The sequence below is a fragment of the Diadema setosum genome, chromosome 14 (assembly GCF_964275005.1).
Source record: "Diadema setosum chromosome 14, eeDiaSeto1, whole genome shotgun sequence".
NCBI classification, from domain to species: Eukaryota; Metazoa; Echinodermata; class Echinoidea; order Diadematoida; family Diadematidae; genus Diadema; species Diadema setosum.
In genome coordinates, this window is record NC_092698.1 from 11,138,992 (window position 1) to 11,163,829 (window position 24,838).

Sequence of the window (24,838 nt, forward strand, 5' to 3'; positions counted from 1 at the left end):
GATATATTATTATGTTAAATTTGTATTCAAAAGAAAAGTATTACGCATACTCACTGCATTCGTTAGGAAAGCAATACATATAATTTTTAGAATCTACACGAATTTGTTTGACTTTACGTCACATTACAGTCAAAAACATAAGATCACACAATTAGATAAAATTTTGTAGAAAATGGATACGGCCACAAAGGGAAAGACGGGACACTGATGGCGACTAGTGTTTGATCACAAGGTGAGGTTTTAAACGACAGAAATACAAACCTCTGTGTGATTCCAATGACAGGATGGGTGGATTGATTATTTGGATTGGATGTGAGCCGAAATTTGTTACATATTAAAACGATTCACAGATGTTATACAATACACATGGGTAAGTGACGAAAACAAGAAATTGTGTCATTTTCTTCCTAATGTACAGATCGTTCAAAACTCTTGGTGGAACGTCTGTGAATAAAATGAAAGCTTTCCTTATCTCAACAGTCACTTCTCGAAGGTGTCAAACAGTTTTCAGCCCAGTTATACAATAAAGTTATTCAAACTGGAATACAAGATCTGAGTCAGCCATTTTCCTCCCATAGAGTTGGTCAAATCGCAGATTCTGCTCTTCGCTGAAATAATTTTTCCAGTCACCAACAGAACCTGAGAGAACGAACGGGATATAAATATACAGATATAATATAGGCATTGGCATGGACATGTGTTTATTTCGGGGACATGTGTTTATTTCCTTTTTTTCTTCTTTTTCAGACCGCTTATGATTTTTTCCCCAATTTGCTCTGTCTTACCATTGCTTACCCTCCCTAGTTTTAGGCTATTATCCCTGAAGCTGCGTCAAAATATTTCTAAGAAGCTGTTTATCAATAACAAAAAGACAAACAAACAAAAAAGCGAAGAAACAAACAAACAAAATATTTCTGTCATTGCAAAGTTTAATGAAACCGAACATTTACAGTCATTGTCAACTTTAAGACAACATTCTCAAAATACTCAAATTTTCAGTTCATTTCTTTTCTCAAAATGTGGTATATTTCGCTGCATTTCACGAAATAAGTGAATCATGTCAGTGCCCATAGATAGTGATGCAAGGGAGAAACTCCCTCCTTTACCTAATTTCCATTATTATTTCTAGAATGCCTACCCTTTCTCATGAATGAGGCGTCGCTCTCCTGCCTGCCTTTGAAGAGATGATTTAATTTTCTGAGTAAGGTGTCCGGATTCGATTGTTGGTTTTCCTTCATTGTTCTGAAGGAAGAGGCTTCAACAATTCCTTCAATGACGTCATCGGAGAGGGACTTTCCCATGAAGCGGGCCACCTGTTCCACTACTCCATAATGGTCCTGAAATGTGGAACATTCGAAAATAAAAAGAAATCTCACCATTGTGTTGTAAACTGCCACAAACAGACGTCTCATTGCCATCCGCAGCATAGGCATATAGGATATATGGAGAGTGTAAAGATATAAGACTGTGAATAACTTTCCTTCTCAATATACCGTTATTTACATTGCATGTTAACTAACTTACTGACTGTTGATTAACTCACAACAGCAGCAGCAACAACAACATTGACTGATATAGCTGATTCTGGGTGCATGCACTGGTCGGGGAAGCAGGCCTCGAGTCTCATGATAAAGCTTGCCTTTCCTCCCCTGCCTACCTAGAATCAAATGCTAAATGAATAAATAAATAAATAGATGAATAAATAGATAAATGAATGAATAAATAATTGAATAAATAAATAATAATAACAACGACAAAAACGGTTTGCATAGTTTAGCACACACCGAAATTTCCCTCCGAAAAAGGGAGACAGACAAAGAGAGAGAGCTAGAGAAAGAGAGAGAGAGAGAAACGGACAGACAGACAGACAGACAGACAAGGTATTGTACCTTCTTCATGTCTTCGTACTTGAGGAAAAGCACGTTGGGATGATTTCGTCTCTTCCACCAAGGAAGCACGTTCTCAAACCACGACCCGTATGGTACTGAAACAATTCACAATGGTATAAGCAAGAAAGGAAACAGGTGATGTTCGTTATTTCTAAGGTTCGTTCATCCGAAAATGAAATAAGATTCGTTATTCCGGAGGTTCGTTTATCCTGAAATGAAATAAGGATTGTAAATCCCAAAACGAAAAGAAGGTGCGTCTGATAACAAAACGTCATGTTACAAAATCTCCACATTTCGCTCACACCTCTCAGTTATTTAAACGATTGAAAACACTCAAGTTGTATGATATAAATAAACTTCAAATAACTTCCTTCATGCACGATTTCACACACTGGATACACTCTCTCTTTACATCATGAATATGTTCACATTAAACTCAAATTATACATATATATATATATATATATATATATATATATATATATATATATATATTCACTATATATATATATATATATATATAGTGAAAACTTTGAGCAAAGAAAATGGGTTTTCATCGGGATTCGAACCCGAGACCTCCGGATTACTAGACCGGTGCTATACCGACTGAGCTATTGAAAGCCCTCTAGATCGGTGTTCGTCCCAAACCCTTAATTCTCTTTGCTCGTGTGGTCAGAAGCTATAGTGTGTGCATGTGTGCCACACACGCACACATTAACCTGACATAAACCCAAATGATGTAAATCAACTTTGGAATAAATGTGAGGGATCGCCAAAGCGATGCAGCTTTTTGTAATATATTTTGAAACCGGTCTAGTAATCCGGAGGTCTCGGGTTCGAATCCCGATGAAAACCCATTTTCTTTGCTCAAAGTTTTCGCTATTTATTATTACAATTGTTTCTGGTCAGTTTTTCCTTCCTTGTTTCAAAATATATTACAAAAAGCTGCATCGCTTCGGCGATCCCTCACATTTATTCCAAAGTTGATTTACATCATTTGGGTTTATGTCAGGTTAATGTGTGCGTGTGTGGCACACATGCACACACTATAGCTTCTGACCACACGAGCAAAGAGAATTAAGGGTTTGGGACGAACACCGATCTAGGGCTTTCAATAGCTCAGTCGGTAGAGCACCGGTCTAGTAATCCGGAGGTCTCGGGGTCGAATCCCGATGAAAACCCATTTTCTTTGCTCAAAGTTTTCGCTATTTATTATTACAATTGTTTCTGGTCAGTTTTTCCTTCCTTGTTTCAATATAATTTTATATATATATATATATATATATATATATATATATATATATATATATATATATATATATAATATATAATACTCATGTAGGGCCTATCATAGGCTGTATATACTTTCCCCGTTTGTATAGACTACAGTCTTCAAATTATTTTACGTGTAGCACTGTATGTCTCCATTGAGCTTCTTACCTCGGCCAGCCATGTATTCCTCAATGAAAACATCCCAAGATTTATAGAATGGCAATCGCGATACCAGCAAACAAAAGTGGAAAAGAGAAACGGCGTTGTCCTTTGGGTTTCGCGCCACGTAGATGACTTTGACTTTGGGGTCGTCTGTACCGATTTCTACTGGGAGCCAGTCGCTATGGCAGTGACTTTTCAGTAGTCGAGGGGACGGCATCCCTTTGGCAAAGTCGGATATTACCGGAGCCTTGTTCAGCTGAAAAGATATGTGCCACGATGATAATCATTCAAAAATGAAAGGTAGCCTCTAAAAACAAACAAACATAACTAAGCATCCAATTTAGGCAGGCACATAATAGGAGGTTTCAAAACTGAATGAACTGAAAGCGCGGTATAGGGGTCTGTGAGTGGCATGTATACGGGATTTTTTTTTTCCCTTGAAGGGATTGTGATGTGAGGAGGGGGATGCAAGAATAAACGTTCAATTCAAATTCATTTTCACATTTCTCAATAAAAAGATACACCAAATAACATAAAGTAAAGTGGTACATGGCATGCAGCTAGGATGCAGAACAGAATTTGCAAACATATAAAACATGGTGGTCAATCTATGAAAGTTTGAATCCAGGTAGGGCCTATGAATGCTGAAGAAATAAGATGAAACCTACTTAGATGATTTTATAAGTTATTTATAAACCATGATAAACGATACAATAATGTTTCTGACTGTTGAATCATTGGCGAGTTTCAGTGAAATGATCAGATAATCACTTGGAAGAAGCCCTGTCTTAAAGCAAGCCTCTTATTCAATTTTCATACACCAAGAATGATTGCCTCCCAACCGTCCAGTCAATTTTTTTGAACCAATCACATTTTTAATTCTTTTTTTTTTTTTTGGCGCTCTCACGTCAGAATAGTTCACGACGTCGTGCATGTCTAAGGAGGGAACCATGGTCATCATGTGCCCAGCTCCAAGCTTCGACATGTCGCCTTCGCACCGAATGAGCAGTATTATCTGCTGTAACCACGTGGTACCTGGCGGGAGAAGAGTAAATCGATGTCTCGTCAGTGATGGATTTCTTTTTCTTTTTCACGTTGATATATTATCATCTACATAGATATACAAACGTCGTGTATATGCATGCATATTCAATAAACAACACTGTATTGTGCGTAAGCAAAAGAGGAAAGATGAATCTACTGCCTATAGAGAACTGGTATACAAAAATAAACAATGAGAAGAAACAACGAAACATAGGCATCTCATTACATGATGTTCATAAAACCAAATGTCATGGCGAAGGGGCACGTATCTCACCTGATTTCGGGTAGCTGATGATAAATGTATCATCCGGACGAACCTCAAACTTTTCCAAGGCTTCCATGCATCTTGCCGACATGTGGTTCGGCATGACCACTCCGCGATACTCGTAACAGGTGTCTAAGACACAAGCTGGAACCTCGAAAGATATGGGCCGGGAAAGTTTGTCCCAAGACTCCTCTGAGAAAGCAGATGAACGGTCACAATAAAAGTTAACTCAAAATGATATATTGCTTTGAAGGAGCCCGATCCAAGTTAAAGAAAAAGAAAACAAATAAACTTACCGTATATTGATCATGTCGATATAGTACAGAGTTTCTCAACATGGATCAAACAATGTTTGCTGAAGTCAGAACAATGGCTATTACGAGTATTGGCTTGCAACAGATGATGGACATGATAACTGATGAGGTTGTTTTCTCGATTTAACTTATAATAAATGTCACTGTATTTACCTGTAGTACCAAAGGACGTCATAGTTATTGAAGTAGATTGTCTGTTGTGGATGCACTTGGTCCTGAGTATGGGCCTATATACATGCGTTTATACATAGTATTCCTCTGTGTTCTGGTTCACTACGTGGCCTTATTACGATGGATATAAGGCTGTATTACGTCGGGAATTATTATTCAACTTAAACTGGGCCATATATTGGAGTAGGTCATCTGTTGTGGATGTACTTGGCCCTGAGTATAATATAGATACCTTTCTCTGTGCTTTGGTTCACTGCATAGCACTATTACGAATAATATGAGGCTGTGTTATGTCGGAAACTGGATAATATGTTTTTTTCCCTATATTTTTCTCTTGACAATTGTGTTTTTATTCTCGAGGAAGTGAACCATGAAAGTCGGGTTGGAATTTGTGGTTAACTTATTCCTGGAAGTATAGGCCTGCGTGACAGATTCGAATAAAAGAATAACCTTTCTGAGGGAGTGAAGCGACCAAGCGGTTTAGGGTCAGGGAGAGGCATGTTCATACACAGATTTGTTGTTGTTGTTATTGTTATTATTATTATTATTATTATTATTATTATCATTGTTATCATTATTATTATTATTGTTGTTGTTGTTGTTGTTGTTGTTGTGCCCCCACCATAATTTCATTTGCCACTCCGACGTCCTTAATCCAATTTCAACCAAATTTGGTGATTTTTCCTATTTATTTTTTTTGCGAACATTTCGATAATATGATCTAGCAATGTCAGATATTTCAGGTTGCCATGACAACTGTAAACTGACAACCATGTCCGTTAGATTTTGAGTGGTTTTCTATTCCAGTACAATAATATACTGGATTAAATGGGGTTTTCTTGACTGTAATTCGCTGAAGTAGGAAAATATGAAGTCAGTATGGTTGTGAAATGCCCTAAAATGTTTTTCTTTTTATTTACTTTATCTTTCATGTGACATGGGCATCAAACAAAAGATATAATCAAGATTTCCACCTTAGTTTGTGTCATTTTATATCTTTCAAACAAAGTTTTGCCTCTAGTATCATCTGTCTATCATATCATTAATCTGCAAACTCAAATAAACTCCTCAAAAAAAAAAAGTTGTGCAAATTCCAATTCGATGTATCATATTTCTTTTAAAACTACATCATTTCATTCAAATAATGTGGCATCATAAGAAAGCCTGATTAATTTTCTTTACAACGACAACTCACTTGTTTACATTACGCACACACACATGCATACACACAGACCTACATACACACACACGACACGCGCACACACGCACAAAATATATGTATAAAACACACACAAACACACATGATACGAATACTTATTGACGAAGTGGGATAAGATCGTGATTAGTAGTTGTGTTATTGACGAAAAAGAGAAGTATTTTCCTCCTCCGTGATCTGCCGCCCTTCTCTTCTACACCATCATCAAGATGAACCATGCATGACGTAGAAAGCAGAGACCACTCACAGAGGCAGAAAAGGCAGAAAAAGCTCATTCATGCGCGTACCCATCATTCCCTTTGATCCTCATGCAGACACCCCTGGTCATGATAACCAGCCCCTCTCCACCCTCATTACTATTCGACAGAAACGGTGACCCCCTTCCCGGCTTTACCACATTATCTTTAGTTGGATTAATCAACGAACCCCTGTTACTCTTGTAATTATGTTTTTTTGAATTTACACAACTTTTCTACATGTCTTTGATTCACAATACATCTCTGTCATGATGAAGTGGTAAAGGTCCAGCATCTCCATTTACTGTCGATATTTTGCACACTTATAGGGTCTACGTTTCTTTTATTGTACATTGTGAAGTATCCATTCAACCTCTGTAAAATGTTGAGAAGTTTATGCAGGAAGTGGGAAAAAAGGAATGATTGAATAAATGAATACCATGAATAAAATTGTCTATCCATTCACAAAATCTGTAAGCGCAGCGACCGAGCGGGGGTTTCAAAATTGGAAATAGTGGACCTTTCTGAGGGAGTTAAGCAACCAAGCGGGATAGGGTCTCACTCTGGGCGGGGTATATTTTCATACGTAAAAACAATCAATTCTTCACCTTTAATAGTTCGGTTTAACACATGTATCAGCCATGAAGAAAAGTCTCTGATCATCTTCGTGCCTATATACTGAATTGATCTTATACCTATGCGTATCTAGGGAAAACGGGGCCCGGGGCTAGCGCTAAAATTGCGCCCCTAATTCCTGAAAAAGTGTTCAACCCCAACCCCATCCCGGTAGGGACTTTAAAAAAAAAGTCCACATGATATGCTTTTTCAAGCACTTAAAAGGGGTCTGTTGAGGGTGATTTAAATGTAATAAATTTTGATATATTTTGGCGAGCGAGCTCAGCGAGCGAGCCGAAAACTTTTGTATTTCAGCTTTACAAAACATGAACTTCTTGTCATTTTTTGGTTATCAAATCTTACAATTCTAATTAAGATATAGTGACGGCCTTAAACGATTTATACCAACAAATTGAGGACTTGAAAAAATACTCTAAATTAGTAAGAGCGAGTGAGCCGAAATTTGTATATTTCTGTGTAGGAAACATTGCACTTATCTCATAATTCGTTGTACTTGTAAATCATACAATGCTGGCACACTGCTACAATATATGGTGGCTTGCCCTGTTTTTTCTGAATCCAAAAGTTTGCAAAAACTTACAAATCAGTGTTAGCATTTTCTGAACATGTTCGTATAGGAGTCTTTTGGGGGTATGTACTAAATTGTAATAAATTTTTGCGAGCGAGTGCAGCGAGCGAGCCGATTTTTTTTTTTTTTTTTGTATTTCAGCTTACAAAACATGGAATTCTTGTCAAATTTTGGCGAGCGAGCGCAGCGAGAGAGCCGAATTTTTTTGTGTGTATTTCAGCTTACAAAACATGGAATTCTTGTCATTTTTTGTTTATTAAATCTTACAATTCTAATCAAGATATAGTGACGGCCTTACACGATTTCTACCAACAACAGACCGAGGACTTGAAAAATTACTCTAAATTAGTATGAGCGAGTGAGCCGACGGAAATTTGCATGTTTCTGTGTAGGAAACATTGCACTTATCTCATATAGTTCGTTGTATTTGTAAGTCATACAATGCTGGCATACTGGCTTGCCCTGTACAGATCATGCGACAATTGAATCCAAAAGCTTGCTAAAACTTACAAATCAGTGTGTCATATTGTTTGCGTGCTAAAACTTACAAAGCTTACAAGCTTGCTAAAACTTACAAATCAGTGTGTATGGTGCACGTGCTTGCCTGTACAGATCATGCGACAATAAATTTGAATCCAAAAGCTTGCTAAAACTTACAAATCCGTGTGAGCATTTTCTGAACATGTTCGTATAGAGGGGTCTTTTGAGAGTGATTTCAATGTGCCTAGTAATAAATTTTGATAAATTTTAGAGAGCGACCGCAGCGAGCGAGCGGAAAATGTTTGTATTTCAGCTTATATAACATGGAATTCTTGTCATTTTTTGTTTATTAAATCTTAAAATTCTAATCAAGATATAGTGACGGCCTTATAGATAACGATTTATACCAACAAACTGAGGACTTGAAAAAATACTCTGAATTAGTACGAGCAAGTGCGCCGAAATTGAATCCAAAAGCTTGCTAAAACTTACAAATCAGTGTGAGCATTTTCTGAACATGTTCATATATATCGTATCATTCTTCTGTCGTATTTGGAGCTTTTCGTTCGAACCCCCTGAACCCCCCTAGTTACGGGCCTGGGGGGGGGGGGGTAGGTGGGAAGGGGTATAACGGCCCCTCCCCCTCCCCAATACATACAAGAAAGCTTTTGCGTCTTTTTAAAATTCAAGTCAACGATCCCCGTGCATACTTTGGATGGAATATAAGAAAAGTTTACGGTAAAAAAATGTAAGACAGATATTCAATGTAAGAATTAATACAAGAAATTTATTTGAATGATACCATTTTAGGCAAATTCTTCAACAATAAGCTACATCAAAATATTATTCTTCCTTAAACAAGTGGGACTGTTTCAAGTCGATAAAACGCGCAAAAACATGCATCAGATTGCACCATCTACAACATCAAAATGCAAAAAGTTCTCACCGTGGGAGGGGGTACATCCCCCTTCCCACACCCTCCCCCTCCCTCCCACGCTCCGCTCGCTCGGGTTCAATGTAAGAATTAATACAAGAAGGTTATTTAAATGATACCATTTTATAGCCAAATCGTTTAATAATAATCGACATCAAAGTAATATTACTACCTTAAACAAGAGGGGAGCGAATATCGAACAGAAGGATTTAACATTTCAAACATAACATTATTGTGATATTTTATTCCTCTTATTATTGTCTCTTAAATAAAACATAGACTGTCGATGTGTCAAATAAGGTGCATATAAATTTGTTTAGTTTTACCTGTTGAGAACAAACATTGATGGAATTACTAACATGCAAAGGCAACTATTAATATAGCTAATGTGATTTTGATTGTTTCTGTACAGTAATTGTCAGTAATTTGTGGGAAACATATTTTACGACCAACTGCGCTCAGGAGTTTGTATTTCAGAACCTGTTAATCGATCGACACCTTCCTTGTACGTGTTTGCAGTGCTGTGATTAGTAGAAAGTTAAAATTATACTTCACTCAACAACCCATATTCTGGCTATCGGAGTCCAATGTTATTAAAGTCATATTTCACGTGATCAATTCAATAATGCAAACAGACTTGCAAGTAACTTTGAAAATATATAAAATAACTATGATAAAGTAAGCGAGAGTGAAGTACGATTGATAAAAAGAACAAAGAAAATGTACAGACATTTAATGTAATAAATACAGATCTATTAATACACGATACAGGGTTCCCCCCCCCAAAAAAAGAAAAAAAAAAAAGCAGAAGGAAAATATGGCAGGGGGAGAAATATAAGGGAGGGGGACAGTGAGAAGGACCCAGCTGTACAAATCTAGAATGAAAGAAATACGAGTCACATAAAATAGTACAGAAAAACAACGGGGGAAAAAAAAAACAGAGCTCGACGTACGGAAATATATGCAAGTGAACAAAGAATGAAGGAAAATGGAGATGAGAGTGAGAGGAGGAGAAATGAAGAGAAAGAGGGGGAGAGTGAAAAGACACGTTATAGATAAAGAAGTCACGGCCTGGAAAAAGGCTTATGCAGTACTAAGAAAAGGACAATATACTATAGTCATCTAAACATGTGTCATTTATTCAAAACTTGGTTTAACTAGAAATGACTGCCCTCATTTCACAATATTTATTATTGATCCACCTTCTTTTTAGGTATTTCCTGTGATATCTTATTCAGTATTTCTTTCGATGTTCACTAGGAGGCTGCAATGAAAAGGTAATGAAATTCATCACCACTTTTATTCTCATCGCAATGGAAAAAAGAAAATCTTCAATTTCTATAGGAATTTGATTCCTAGAAATTAAAGGAAAAATTCTTAGGAAAGTAGTGAATATCTTGAGGGACCCCCAACACCCCCTTCATCAATGTTTCTGTTGGTTGAGATCTGGCAAACGACAGCAGTCTGCAAAATGCAAAACAAACCGATATCCGAATTTTTTCATTCCATTTGCAATTAGACTTTTCAATAGTACCCGTTAAAGGAAACCTCCGGATAATTTTCAGATTTTTACATTTGAACAGCTATAAATTAGTTATACTGAGGACAGAGTTCCAGAATAAATATAATAATTGTTTTGGATATAAACTCCAAATTTTATTGTCCAAGAATGGAAATTCATTTTGCCCAATTGATCGTGGGCCCGGCAGCCACTGAGCAGCGCCAGATCGACGTTGCTCTAACCTTTTCTACTGTTGAACGGCAAACAAGGTAGCAGCAACTCCCATCTTTTAACGTCTTTTGGTATGACGCGGCCGGGGTTTGAACCCACGACCTCCCGATTGTGAGGGCAGCCGCTCTACTCACTGAGCCAACACATCGGTTATTGAGATGAAGAATAAGAATATTTTCAAAATTTAGAACAAATTGCAATGAAAAAGGATGATGACATGGCAGAGTCACCATAAGATTAAGAATGCATGAGTTAGGGCTCAAGGAAGCAGAACAAAAGAAGAAGGCATGCATAAAAATATACACAGGTGAACTCGCAAGCAAGCGGTATTGTAATGGAATTACACTACATTTCTTGCAGTTTGCGTTGAGTTTTCATTAATTAGTATTTCGGGGTGTCATTTTCCGATATTTGTAATCGATATTACTTGGTTTTCACATAGTGTAGACCCTATAGGATAGCGTTGTGTCTTGGAGCAGGGGAGCTATGTATGGGCAAGGAGGTTGAAGAGATGGAGTAACAACAGAGTTATTCCCTTTGATCTATGTTCGAAGCCGCCGCTCAAAAATATTTGAAGCATGTGCCAAACAGGATCTGCCGTGCCGATACGAAGACAATTGACTCGTGTCTCATTGCATAATCACCAGCCACTTTCAAAGAAAGATAATTATGTCTTTGTGATGGTAATTACTTTTCGCTATCCCTTCTTATAAAAGGTAGGTGGTACAGAGACGAGGATGCGCGAACAGAAATTGAGGAAAAAATGCTGAAATGAAGATGAAAATTACTCGATTGGGCACATGCATAGAGCTCTATTATACGTAATATGTAAATACAGCTCTATGGGCATATGCGGGCGCTAATCTGATGTATCTATCAATAAAGAATTATATTTGAAGATTATTACATATTAGTTTCATTTGGGGAAATCAAGTCGAAAAGTGATAAAACCAGCTTTCCAGGATGGTACAGTTTTAAACATTTTCACATAATACAGCTCTGATTTACACTTATGCGCAAATTTCTGAACGGAATTGACTTTTGTTTTACATGCTTTATTATTAAGTGAAATTTCATTTCATTTAATAAACAAATAAGCAAAATATGGTCAACATGATAACGTTAAAAATGAATCTTCAGATTGCTCAGCAAGACGGCGGCTTGGAACATCGATCATCAAAGGCACAAGTGCACCTGTGGAATTCTTTTGTACATCAATAGAAATCTGACAACTGTTTGAATAATTACAGCCAGTTGGAACTCCAAAAACCTCCTTGGTTTGGTCAAAAAGAATATGAATTTGATGATTTTTCAATACAATGTTGTTTTTTCCCGAGTTATTGTTGACTGTTGAGGTGAGATGCTTGATATAGGTCCTACTGAAGTAAACGTGACGTTTGTCATTCTTCGATAGGATGGATTTTAATACTTGATCAATCTGTTTCGAGAGGGCTAGAGTGGCCTGGGAAGTCACTAGAGCCAGGTCCAGGTGCTGTAATTAACCCTAATTTTCACCGCTAGCGGTTTGTATTAGTTTGCATTAATTAGTAATTTGCCTTAGTTTGCATTAATCAGTAGTTTGCATTGAGTTTGCATTGAGTTTGCATTAGTTTGCGTCAGTTTGCATCAGTTTGCATTAGTTTGTGTAGGACCGCACAACACGGCACGCCCTCTCTAATGCCGCGACTGCACTGGATGAGGTGCCTTCTCTGGCATTGGCACCTACATAATACAACATTGGATCGATAAACAATGAGGAAAACTGTGCAGCAGTACAGTAGTAACGCAGATCGTCCAATGCGAAGAGCTCCGGCTAAGACTAAGGGCTGCAGAATACAGCATGATTACCTATTTTAAAGTATTTCCCTAACATATCAGAAAATATGAGCGTTGGTGAAGGTCATATTAACCAAGCAGAATTTCCTGAGGCTGCTGTACAACAGGCCAGAGAGGAATACAGTGCAGGTAACGTCAGAATAAACACCATATCACTCCATTCAGTGGGAGCGAGACAGAGGTGGATCATCTGGTCCTTCAGTCCCATTGCCCTTTATTTGGTGTTAGTTAATTGTCCGCTGCATGCATGCTGCAGCTACACTACAATACATCCATCCTGCACTTCACTTAGCTGACAGAATTCATTTATAGCAAGAGATCTAGTAAAAGTTAATGTACTTTATTCCTAATTCTATATCTACGTACTAAGCTAGGTTTGATTACCGGAATGTCAAAGCATTATATTAAGCTGAAATCGAGCTAGCTTGGATGGATTAGTGTCTATTTAGCCAGGCCTAACCTTAAATATAAATTTACGTGAGCAGAAATTTATTCTTCCCAGTTGAACCAGAGAGTGGTTTCTTTCTAGTATTTAGATATGTTAGGGGAGTCCATTTGAATTGAGTTATACATCATTTTAAAGCTTAGAGTCTGTCTTTCAGAATTTGCCCTTAACTAAAAATCCATGGCTGGCAACTTTTTGTTGGTTTTGCGGTGCAGGGTCACATATTGTCATTATTGTACTACTGTAACTGCGACCAGCCCCTACGCGTTGGGCTCCCACAGTATAACTGTGTACAAGGAGCGCCCGGGGTTAACCAGTTCCTTACGGGAACCTGGTATACCAGGTTCCCGTGGGAGCAACTGATATACGGGAACCTAGTATATCAGGTTCCCAAAATAAAGACAAGAGTGCCTGCTTTAGTGGCCTAAATTCATGTTTCTTTGTGTTAAAATGCCCAGAAAAGTGGGTTTGATAAAAAGATCAGAGTTTATTCTATCAGCATTTGTTCTTCTTCTGTTTGAAAAATGCGTATTCCACAGTATTATGTACCTTTTTCCTGATTTAGTTTTTCGCTTGTTCTGCTGTAAACTCTTACGGACTTGTACATACAACGTAGCGATCAAGGCTGAGATAAGTTAGATATCTGGGTTCGCTGACCCCAGTCACCTCATTCAGGTACCTGGTTTTGTGTAGAACAAAAGATTCTGTGAGCTCATCAGCACACGCTCTATTCATACTTCGCATCCGATCGATATTTCCATTGTTCACTACTGGCACATGTAGTTGACCGTGGAAAGGGGGATACAATAGGCCCGTTCACAAACAACGAAAATCGAAATTTCAATCGCGATCCAAATTTCGATTTTTTTTTCGACCGTTCATACACAGGGAAAAATCGCACTTCGCAGCAAGGAAAGAACGATCAGTGGCCAAACTGCGCATGCGCGAATCTTGCATGACCGAAGACTGACCCCGCAGTCCCACAGTCCCAATAGAGTTTCGCACGCGCTACGAACGATGGGACTAAAAATACCGATTTCCGAATCTCGATCGCGCTCACACACACGACGCTTGGCAAAATAATCGCGATTATTCTAAAAAATCGCACTAATAGTGCGAGTTGGATCGCGATAAGGATCGCGGTAATTAGTGAGATTTTTCTGTCCACACTGGAAAAAATTTCGAAATTTTGATCGCGATAAGAAAATCGATTTTTAAATCGCACTTTTTCCCTGTGTGTGAACGGGCCTAATGTACTGCTTGACTGCCTTCACACAGGTTGATTACCAACCTGTCTGCCTCTCTGTCAATGGGCAAAAAGAATCTCATTTGGGGGCATTAAAGGCACTCAGAGAATTGCGGAAGGAACGGGTTAATATTGTACATGTATACAAATGTACAATGCAAGTCTACCGGTGCAGGCAGACTCTCTGAGTGCTGATGCAGTTTTGTATTCCCTAACTTGAATCATCACACATATCAACGTACACGCATTATGTACAATACTCCTAAATGTTAGGGTTAGGCTAAGGTTGGTTAGGCATTTAGGGTTTGTTGTTACATAATCAATGGGAGTATGAAAACTGCATAACAGCTTCCTCTTCTATATTCCTACACATAGCATTGTAGGTTTGTATTTGTGTGTAAATAACATTTCTGACTGAGCTGATATCTCATTGCCAGTGGCATACTGCAAGTGAGTGTCTTTGACCCTCTGCTCTGCCGGTATCTATTATTTGAAATTATTTATCTTTTTAAAAACAAGACTTTTCAAATAGTCTACACTTTTTGCAGGCTATCTAGAGATTTATGGCAATATAATATCAAGCATAGTGAATGAAAATAGTGTAGTTTAACTTTGCTGTGTACAGGAGGATTGCAGTATCATGATCAGAAACATGGGTTCTCATGCCATTTTGTTTGTGATGAGTGACTATACAAATACACATGCATGGTGGAAATTACAATATTTTGTAGGGACCTATAACCTGCAATGCATGTTGACAAAGTTAAGGCATGAATGTTGTTGAGTCAGAGCTACAGTGTTGAGCAAGACTTTTTGGTGAGAATTACTAGCAGCATATTGGCAAGACTCTAATGATTCTGATTGGAAAACATTTATTTGCAGTATTTGGCCATTTAGAGAACTTTGTATGAAAAATTTGATAAGACATCAGTAGATGTATGCTGTATTTTTGTTGTATGATGCTCTCACCTGAAAAAAAAAAAAAAAATGTAACCTAACATGAGAAAATTTCCCAAGAAGGACCACAAGATTGGTACCCCATGGTAATCTCCAATATGATATACACAAAAGTAAATACCATCATGCAAGAGTGTGTATCTATTAGACATTTGTACTCAATTACAGCATCAGAATGAACAAGTGGAAGTACCAAATTTATGCTGAGTATCAGGACCGTGGACATGCTCAGAGCTGCCAATTGCTATGTTTGTGTGATATTTAGTGTCATTTCTTCTTCTTTTTTCATCCAAAATAGGAAGATTTGTCTGAAAAGAAGATATGATTGAACTCCTAAGAATAAAACTTTGATTTACAATGTACATTATAGCATGCTAACTTTGAGCAGTTTTTCATTTCTTTATACAAGATATGATTTTGCCTTCAATTTTTTTTTTTTGTATGTGAAGTTTTGTGTACCTTTAGGCTTCAGTACATGTACTGTACATACAGTACATGTGTACACACAATTTACAGTTGATAATTATATCTATGCTTTTTATTATATAATTTTTTTTTTATTGCTGTGCTGTCTTCTGCAGCTTGTAGGATGACAACTTTGCATGCTGAATATCTACAGTATATGATAAGATCACAGATGAGTGCAAGAACTCCATTTTATGTTCTTAATCTTACAAGGAAACTCTTGAATCTTCCTGTTACGTACAGTGTACGACTTGTATAACAGTGCAAGCCACTTCCCAATGCATTTCTTGGTGATCTGAACACTGGACTGGGTTAATGCTCCCAGTGTCACAAAAGTATCTGAATAATACTGTACTTTAGCAACATGATATTAAAGCCATTAAACCGACCAAGATAAATGATCCTGTCACGCCAAATTGATGTTTGAAACTGGAACTAAACACAAAGGTTTCAAGTCTGCATTTAGAAGCTACCAAAGGAACATGAGAGTACCTGAGAGTGGTGTGAATGCAGAGCTGCAAAGTCTTCCTGATTTTGCAAGAGACTTCCTATTATCTGAAATTTCTCTTCATGTCATGTCAACAGAGTACAAAATCCTACCTGATTGCAGCTATTATTTTAGCTTACAGATGCATGTCATAGATAAATTATCTCCCTTATTGGGTCTGTGAAATCTCCCTGATTGTGATCATGTGTGAATGTTGGCAGCCCTGTGAATGCTGTGTATACAAGTACTTGACTTACATCAAAGTAAAAATATTAATTAGTGACATTAAAGGAAACCAAAACCCAAAATGAATTTGGATTGAGTGAAAGAAGCAATATTAGTAGATCATATCAGCTGTAAGTTTGATTAAAACTGGACAGTCAATTAGAGAAGAACTGTGAATTTTGAATTTTCAGTGCAGTAATTTGCTTGATAAGGAGACTACTACAGTTCATGACATTATTGTGGACAACAGTATAAAGAAAATCTATGGAGAATTCCACAAAATTTCATTTTCATGGAAAGTACTTACTCGACGAGCCATTGACATATGGTAAGGGTAATATTATTCCCTCTGCTTTCTGAAAGAGGTAAGTCAAGTGCTCTTTTATAATGCTGAAAAGTGAAAATATGTTGAATTTTCTTTATGTTTTCTGTATATCATTGTCCACAATGATGTCATGAACTGTAGTAGTCTCCTTGTCCAGTGATGACAATGCCAAACTTTAAAGATTCATAACTTTTGAACGGAATGTCCAATTTTCCTAAAACTTTCACTGATGAGATCAACTACGTGTAATATTGCTGCTTTCATTCAATCCATGATCTATGTTTTGGTCTGGGTTTCCTCTAATAGTTAGAGTCAAGAAGAATACAGACGTGTCATATTACAAATACAGTACGTGAAGGTATAATCTTCATCTCAAAAGGGTTGGTGAAGAGGCTTGTCTGAACATTGCATTTCTTGCTTGGCATTTTCATAGAACATGTATGTCAGTCGGCTATGGCAGCCCAATTTGCCCGAAACGTACTGTAGTGTGCTGTGGGTAGATGCACGACATTCTCAATGTTTTCCTCCCCCCTTTACATTCTAGTTTTGTTCGTTCCAGTCCTCGCCCTGATGAACATATACACTGTAGCTATCAGACGCTGTTTTCATGGTGTCTGGTCAGGCTAGACTATCAATTTTTTTTTCAGTTGCGTCCCTCTACGGACAGCTTCCAAGTTTTGTTACTGACGGCAAAGTTTGTGCATATTTTGTTCCGTTCACTGCATGTTATCACTGCATACAAGATTCTTCAGTAGCACCGGGACTGCTGTGGCAAATTTTTTGATAGTTAAAAAATCTGACATGGCATCCACAGCAATTGTGGCCTGTTGGGCAAGTCCAAGCTATTTTGCACCAGTAACGCGTGGGACATCACAAGCAGATTTAGCCCTATATTGCGCTGTTAAGATTGAAATTTCATATGTTGGGTTGCTTTTGATAGCTAGTAGGTATCTTCATTCAAAACAATAGAAATAATGAGAATCAGGCGTTCAGTATTTAATTTATGCAAATTTATTCTCCAGTAATGCGTGGGACCACAAAAATTGTCTTTTTTTTTCTTCTTTTACTTTTATCTCAATTATTGTGAAAATACTTGATGTACTATAAAATCATTACAAACATCTTTTTCTACAACAATAACTGTACCTGAAACAAAACATTTCAGAAAAAATCATGAAACTGTTTTCTCTCAAGGTCAATTATAGAAACATAGGTATAGTAACGCGTAGGACATTTTTGTCACTATGAATATTGTGATGTGAATTGCACATTTGCTCAGAGAAACTTTAATATGGGGTACTTATTATCTACACAGATGTATTTCTAATAGATTCTTGCATATTCAAATGATTTAGACCCACCAGAACAATAGATATAATAAAAAATATGAAATGCCTGTGTTATCCTTTATTTTTTGACATTTGACTTTGAATGTGACCTTGAAAATAGCATGTAATGATCTTTTGTGAATTATTTATCCAAAGTGGAACTTTTTACCAAATTTCAAGTCAGAATTCAGAAAATTACAAAAAATCCCTCAATAATCTACACATTTCCCATAGAAGACTAAAATTTAGTACACTTCCATTGACTTGTACACAAATCGTCCCACGCGTTACTAAAATGTCCCACGCGTTACTAAATTTAATTGAAAATTGCAAGTATGAGATTTATCAGACTAACTTTTTATCTCTTGGATATGATTAGGTCCATTGTGAATTTGGTCTTTTGAAAGTTTCAGGTCAATCATATCATTGAATTTTATGCAAATGAGAAATAATGACCTAAAAAAGTAACGCGTGGGACATGCTAATTTTGGCCCATCCCTCATTTGCATATTTAATCAGTTGAGAAACTGAAAATCACAGTCATGATAACTTGTTAGTCAGACTTAAGGTCACCATACTTATTTTCATAAAAAACTTGTAAAAATTAAAAGATACATTTTAAAATGCAGAATTTTTGAATGTCCCACGCGTTACTCTAAATTTTAATTTATGCAGATTCATTAATTTATTGCTGGTTATGCAGAAGGATTTTGACTTTTTCTTTTTAAAATTCATGTATTTTAACTTCTTAGCATTCAAATGATACCAAGTTTAGGTAGATTGACCCATTTTGAATTTTCAGTTTTGTGTGATCAAATAGCTTGGACTTGCCCTGTTGCATTTGCCTATCCTGTCTCACCATGTTGTTTCAAGTCTATCCCGTGTTGTCCATGGTGGCCTGAAACGGGACTGCCGTGGTTGCCGGGAACATGGTGTAAACGCAGCTTTACATTCCATTGAAGGAATGTAAGAATGATGTTGTTTTGTCTGCAGGTGTAGCAATTAGGGAATTAAAGTTAAAATGTTCATTTATATATAGCATAAACTTTACTGTACCATGCACTCTCAAAATGTATGGAATATAATTCATGGTAATGCTGCACCAGCAACCATAGCAAAAGATCATAGTACCATTACAAATTATTGGTAATATAATTCTTAGTCATGGAAAATCCAGGCAATGTATTCAAAGAAGCCAAGAGAGATGCCGGTGTTGCTTTTTCCATTTCTTTAGGCATGACTTGTCCTCGAATTTCACTATTCATTTGTATGATATAGTTTATTTCCAAGTGTTTTAATGACAGCAAACCAAAATGAAACAAATAATGTTTGTTTTTGTTTTTTTCTAGTTCTGTCATAATATTTCTACAAGTAAATTATATGTACAGATACCCTCTATATCTAAATGCTACGTCTTTTCATACAAGGATATGATTGGGGCAAATTGTTTATCTGATTCTACCTTTTTAAGAAAGTGCAGTTCAATAGAAGATCACATCAGATATGACTTGTTACTGTCAAGTTAACAGTCAAGTTAATGCAAATATCAAAATTGATCAGAAAACATCATCAGTTGGTGATCCTCTCAAATGTTATTTTTACCTTCCCACAATTCAGTTTCATACAGAGTGTAGTGTGTCAGTTTACTCCAAAGCTATTCAGCTACCAGAATTTAAAGGTACTGTTCACCATTGGGAGCAGTGATTTAAAAAATGTTCAAGTAATCACATTTGATGAATATATCTCAGGTCAGTTGTACACAAAACATCCTACCATATAAAATTTTTCACAATAAAGCCTGAAATACATGTATAAGGAGATATCACTGTTTTTCTTACTAAAGCATAACTGTTGACCATTTTAGTGTAGAAACAATTTTATTATACTATTGTTCCCATTTTTCATATTTAGCAATACTTAATGTTGATTATTATGATTAAATTTTTTACATTGGTTGTTTCTATCCCTAACTCACATTTTAGCACTAGAGGTGGGTTTTTGTTTCAACTTGCAATTGGTAAATAATGCCTTTAAAAGAGATTTCATGATTAATTTGATTTTTTAAAGAATATTTACAAGATAAAGATATAGGAAAAATAGTATAAAGAAATACAAACTTTGTGTATGTTGTGAAATGATAATTTCTTAAATGATGGAGAGCATTTGTATACTGTAATCATGAATACAATACTTTATTTGTTTGTACTTGTGTTTTGAATTACCATAATTTTGAATAAGTACCTCTTGATACCATTCATGCTTTACTCTGTGATTCACTTCTGTTTATATTGTAAGAAAACAAGAAAACACAATAACACAAGGACAATGCAAAACGAAAATAACAGTAACGAAACTTATGGGGAAAATGCATATGATACAGTGATGCAATAATTAATAACTGACTGTGTGCGCCTCCAGAAAAAAAAAAAAAGGAAGAAACTTCTGTGTGAAAGTTTGAATGTGAGACAAGAATAAAGCAAGAAGAAAATGGTGAACTTCTTCAGGGAGTTGCAGATTAGATTTATACAAATACAAGGTTTAATCTTGCTGTCATGTCAGCAATTGGTAATTGTGTTTATTCTCTTTGTTCTTGTCAGTGCATGCATGAGATTCAGATCTTCAAGGCATTCTTTATTCTACGTTTGTAAATGAGGAACACCACTGTTCCATTGCAAAGCACTTACAATGCACTGGATTTCCTATGAGGAAGAATGTACTGAAATATTGTGAAACTGGTCAGTTACTCATTTCAGTACATACGTAGTATGCATGCATACACCATGCATACATGCCCGCATGGGTTGCACTGTGTCATGGATAGACACTGTCCCTTTGCATATCAAAACTACCAATTTATTTTTATTGTCACCCATGTATGACAAGACATCAAAGATGTCTCTGTTCATCTCTTGAAAGTTGATATCCTGTTTAGATCATTAACCCATTGAGGACGGTTTAATTTTACTACAACACGCATTTCCCATAGACGCTTGCCCGAGTATACTCGGGACTCGTCCTCAATGAGTTAATTGATGCACATTGTGCAGAGTGCATGTATGTCTCGAGTCCTCTTACTACAACTTTCTCACCAATTGCAAATACTTAGTAATCCGTATTATACAGTGCGTATCAAAAAAAGGTAATCCAACTTTGGAGGGCTACTATTTCATAATTCTCAGCAGTGGAGAGCAAAATGTTGATTGTGATTCCAAGAGTGAGTGTTAATCGTGAAGGAACAATGAATGTCTCAGGGCAAGTCCAGGATAATGTCCCCTCAGATGCTGAAAATTCATCTTGATCTAATTTAAAAATTATTGATGTCATGTTGTAGCCAAAGAGTTAAATTGTATACTTCCAGCAAAGAAAATATTGGTTTATGCAAATTTATGCAAGAAATACTGCCTTGATTTGCATAAATCAAAAACAAACCTTACGTACATTGTATGGGACAAATGAAAAATATTCATCTAAAATCAGCTAAATTTGTTCTTGACCTAGTTCCTCTATGGACATGACCCCTGTATGAGCTAGTATAATTTCCAATTGGTAAGACAAGGTCAGCAGATTAATTATGCAAATTATGCATTTTTTTATTTTTCCCAGAACGATGTGTCCCATACGTAAGGATTTGAGTATGTTTTTTTAAGTTTTTTCTGATGATTTCTAAAATTGACCAATCATACTTTAGGAAGTTCTAATTTATTCATTTTAACTCCAGATCAGCAAAACTAAATTTTGAAATCTAATTAATCCTTCATCTTATAACTAATTAAAGTTGCTTATGTATGGGACAAATGCCTTACGTATGGGACATTACATGCAAAGTGAATGGGAAAACCTCCTTTTGACATGGATGCTATATGTCCTTACATTTGTTTGGTTAATGGTTATCTTAGCACCTACACTGAAGGATATGTCTATATATCTGCCTCTCCTACTCAGTTGACTTCAGGGAGAGTGTAAGAACAGCATTATCTAGTCATTCTATGATTAAGAAAGGAAAATATAGAATATACATACTTGTATTTTCTTATTTTCATTACAGGCTGTGCAGCCGATCTTCAGTTAACATTCCTCCTTTTAACATTTTGATATTGGACATTTTCTTAATTCAGTTATCATTTTCAACTTTACCTCTCTACAAAATGACTTTGTCCAAGAGAATGGGATTCTCTGAGTGTCATTTTAGGTGCAGTACACTGTTCAGCATGTACTACAGGCTGTACAGCCTCAAAAGGGAAATCAAAACAATTGTGCTTGTGGTGCTCATCAGTGACAACATTACAGGTCTTACTGAAAAGAAAAAATCACTTGAGGTGACAGCAGGTAACTTTGTCATTACTAGAGTTGATAGCAAAAGAAAAACAATACGACAACACTTTGTTTTGATATGATGTTTAATATTTCAACTGCACACCCTCAGAATATGTCATGACTTATCAAGGTCATGAACATGATTTCTGAAAATCCTGTAAAATGAAGACTGTAGTTTACATTTGCCATGAACCACAATATCAATACTGGTTCTGTGGTTGGAGTGCTAAAAACACAAATTAAACAAATGGGGAATTCAATTTCCTTTTCTATTTTGTGTTTGAAGAGACAGATGTGCTCTGAGACACCTTCATCAACTCCTACTTACTTTGTACCCCACATCTACACAATTATCAACATGCATTGCAATCTGGTACTGTATGATCAAATGAGGTTATTAGAATTTATCAAAATTGAAGTTTCAGATCAGTGCGTTACTTAAGTGTTTCAAATCTAGAATGACATTTTCTCTTAAGATTTGAATGTACATGTACAAATGATAATCTTTCCTGTATCAGTACACAAGCATGCTGTACATAACTATGTATGCACAAAGTAAAGCAAATTTTGTCATCTTTAGTTTCAGAGACCTGAAGCCAAGCAATTTGAAAAAAAAAAAGCCAGCATTTGTACTGTATACATTCTTCTATCACTTTGGTCTACCATGGCTTTTAAAATCTAAAAGTTTCAGTAAAATTTGATTGATTTTGCAGAAGCTAAAATTCACATGGCAAAACATGATGATTACAGAGCAAAATTAAGTACTCTTGTTGTGTTTTGTGCTGCATTTCAAACAATTATAAAGCTCTATAAAAACTTAGACAACTTGCAAGGTAAGCCTAGAGCTACTGAAAGTACCCACTGAAAGTACCCACTTCAAACTGTAACTGCAAATTACGTTTTACATTATGACATTAGATTTTAAAGTTGAAATTATCAAGACTACAAATTAGTCATGGTACATGTATGCTATATCAAGGTCACAAGCTAGAATTCGCACATTTTTTTTTCCATTTGATAAAAAATATTGACCAGAGTATTACAAATAGGCTAGAAATAGAGTGTCAGTATACATGTACTGTATCTGTATGTGTAGACACCATGAGGACAGTGTTAATGCATGACGGAATCCACACTACTGTAAGACATTTAATTTGTAAATTAGTAATTACTTTTATTTGTCTTATTTTAGCTTTTGTTAGGTACCTGAACCAGGAAAGTACCCACTTACAAGTCTATTTCATTTGTTACATGTTGTAGTATTATTTGTGGAACTGAATATGACACTATGGGGAAATTTTAAGTCATTTCCATGAATGCACTTGTGCACTAAAGACAAATGTCCCATACTCTGTACGTAAGTTAAGCCATGTCCCATACGTAAGGTGTACTTTCATTAATTAAATCAACTTCATGAAAATATGCTTTATTCTTTTGCAGTGAAACTTTGCTGAAAGATACTTCAGTATTGTACCTTTCTTCACTTCTAAACAGAAATTGATCAGTAAGGTACTTTCAGAGAATTTTCAATTCAAACTTTATTTTGAAAAATCCAGTTTTTCTCTGGTCCCATACGTAAGTTGCCATATTTTTCTTAAAGGGGCATAGTGTAGAGGGCGATGTTGATGATACTGCCGATCACCGTTAGCATTGATACGAAGATTACCGAAGTTGAGCTGTCATCAAGAGTAAAGTGCATAGGTGTTGCTAAGTAACGTTGCCTTCGTTGTCTTCTCTGCGCATCGCGCAGTCTGTAGTAATGCCAGGGTGCGTGCATATGTGCTTGTTATTATGACATCACAAAAGAAGTTTGCTAAAGCTGTCATACCCCTCAGCCGAACTGTCATCGGACCACTGACTACAGTGGATCGGACTTCTTCGGACTCGGGGAAGTGGGTCAAAGCGTAAGCGCTAAAAAGAGGAGTCAATAGCGTAGGTCTCTATTGGAAACTTGCGCCGTGCGCCCGCGTACGCATTTGACTAAAACACCGGGACCATGCACCTTTAACAAAGTACTAAACCCAAGGTCAAATAACATCAAACTTAAACACAATATTCTTCTCAGGGATACCAGTCCTCCTGATGATAAACAGTAAAATCCAAGTGCTCCTTCATTACTTTTCAGAGGTTTGAAATCTCTGAATGTCCCATACGTAAGGTGCGTGATATCTTGGACTTGCCCCTCACTGAATGGGTGAAAGTGGTCAAATTATCAGGCCAGCCTGCATGACTTTGGGGTTTGTGCTTCTTCTACCATTATATGGTCCATAACCTTTAACATGGCCACATTG

At 36.6% G+C, this 24,838-nt stretch overlaps 2 protein-coding genes across 2 annotated transcripts in view; one reads left to right on the forward strand and one right to left on the reverse strand.

The window, feature by feature from the left end:
- Positions 1-529: 529 nt before the first annotated feature.
- On the reverse strand, positions 530-5,121 carry LOC140237933 (sulfotransferase 1A3-like). Its single transcript, XM_072317863.1, has 7 exons — positions 5,100-5,121; positions 4,642-4,824; positions 4,231-4,358; positions 3,330-3,579; positions 1,890-1,984; positions 1,139-1,337; positions 530-639 (listed from the first exon to the last, which is right to left on the reverse strand). Exons 1-7 carry the CDS (start codon positions 5,119-5,121, stop codon positions 530-532), a joined length of 987 nt encoding a protein of 328 aa, XP_072173964.1.
- Positions 5,122-12,749: 7,628 nt separating this feature from the next.
- LOC140237515 (ralA-binding protein 1-like) overlaps positions 12,750-24,838 on the forward strand; it is a 56,233-nt gene continuing 44,144 nt past the window's right edge. The window contains exon 1 of the mRNA XM_072317447.1: positions 12,750-12,884. Coding sequence (XP_072173548.1) covers positions 12,803-12,884 — 82 coding nt within the window. The 5' untranslated portion in view covers positions 12,750-12,802. The remainder of the gene's footprint in view (positions 12,885-24,838) is intronic.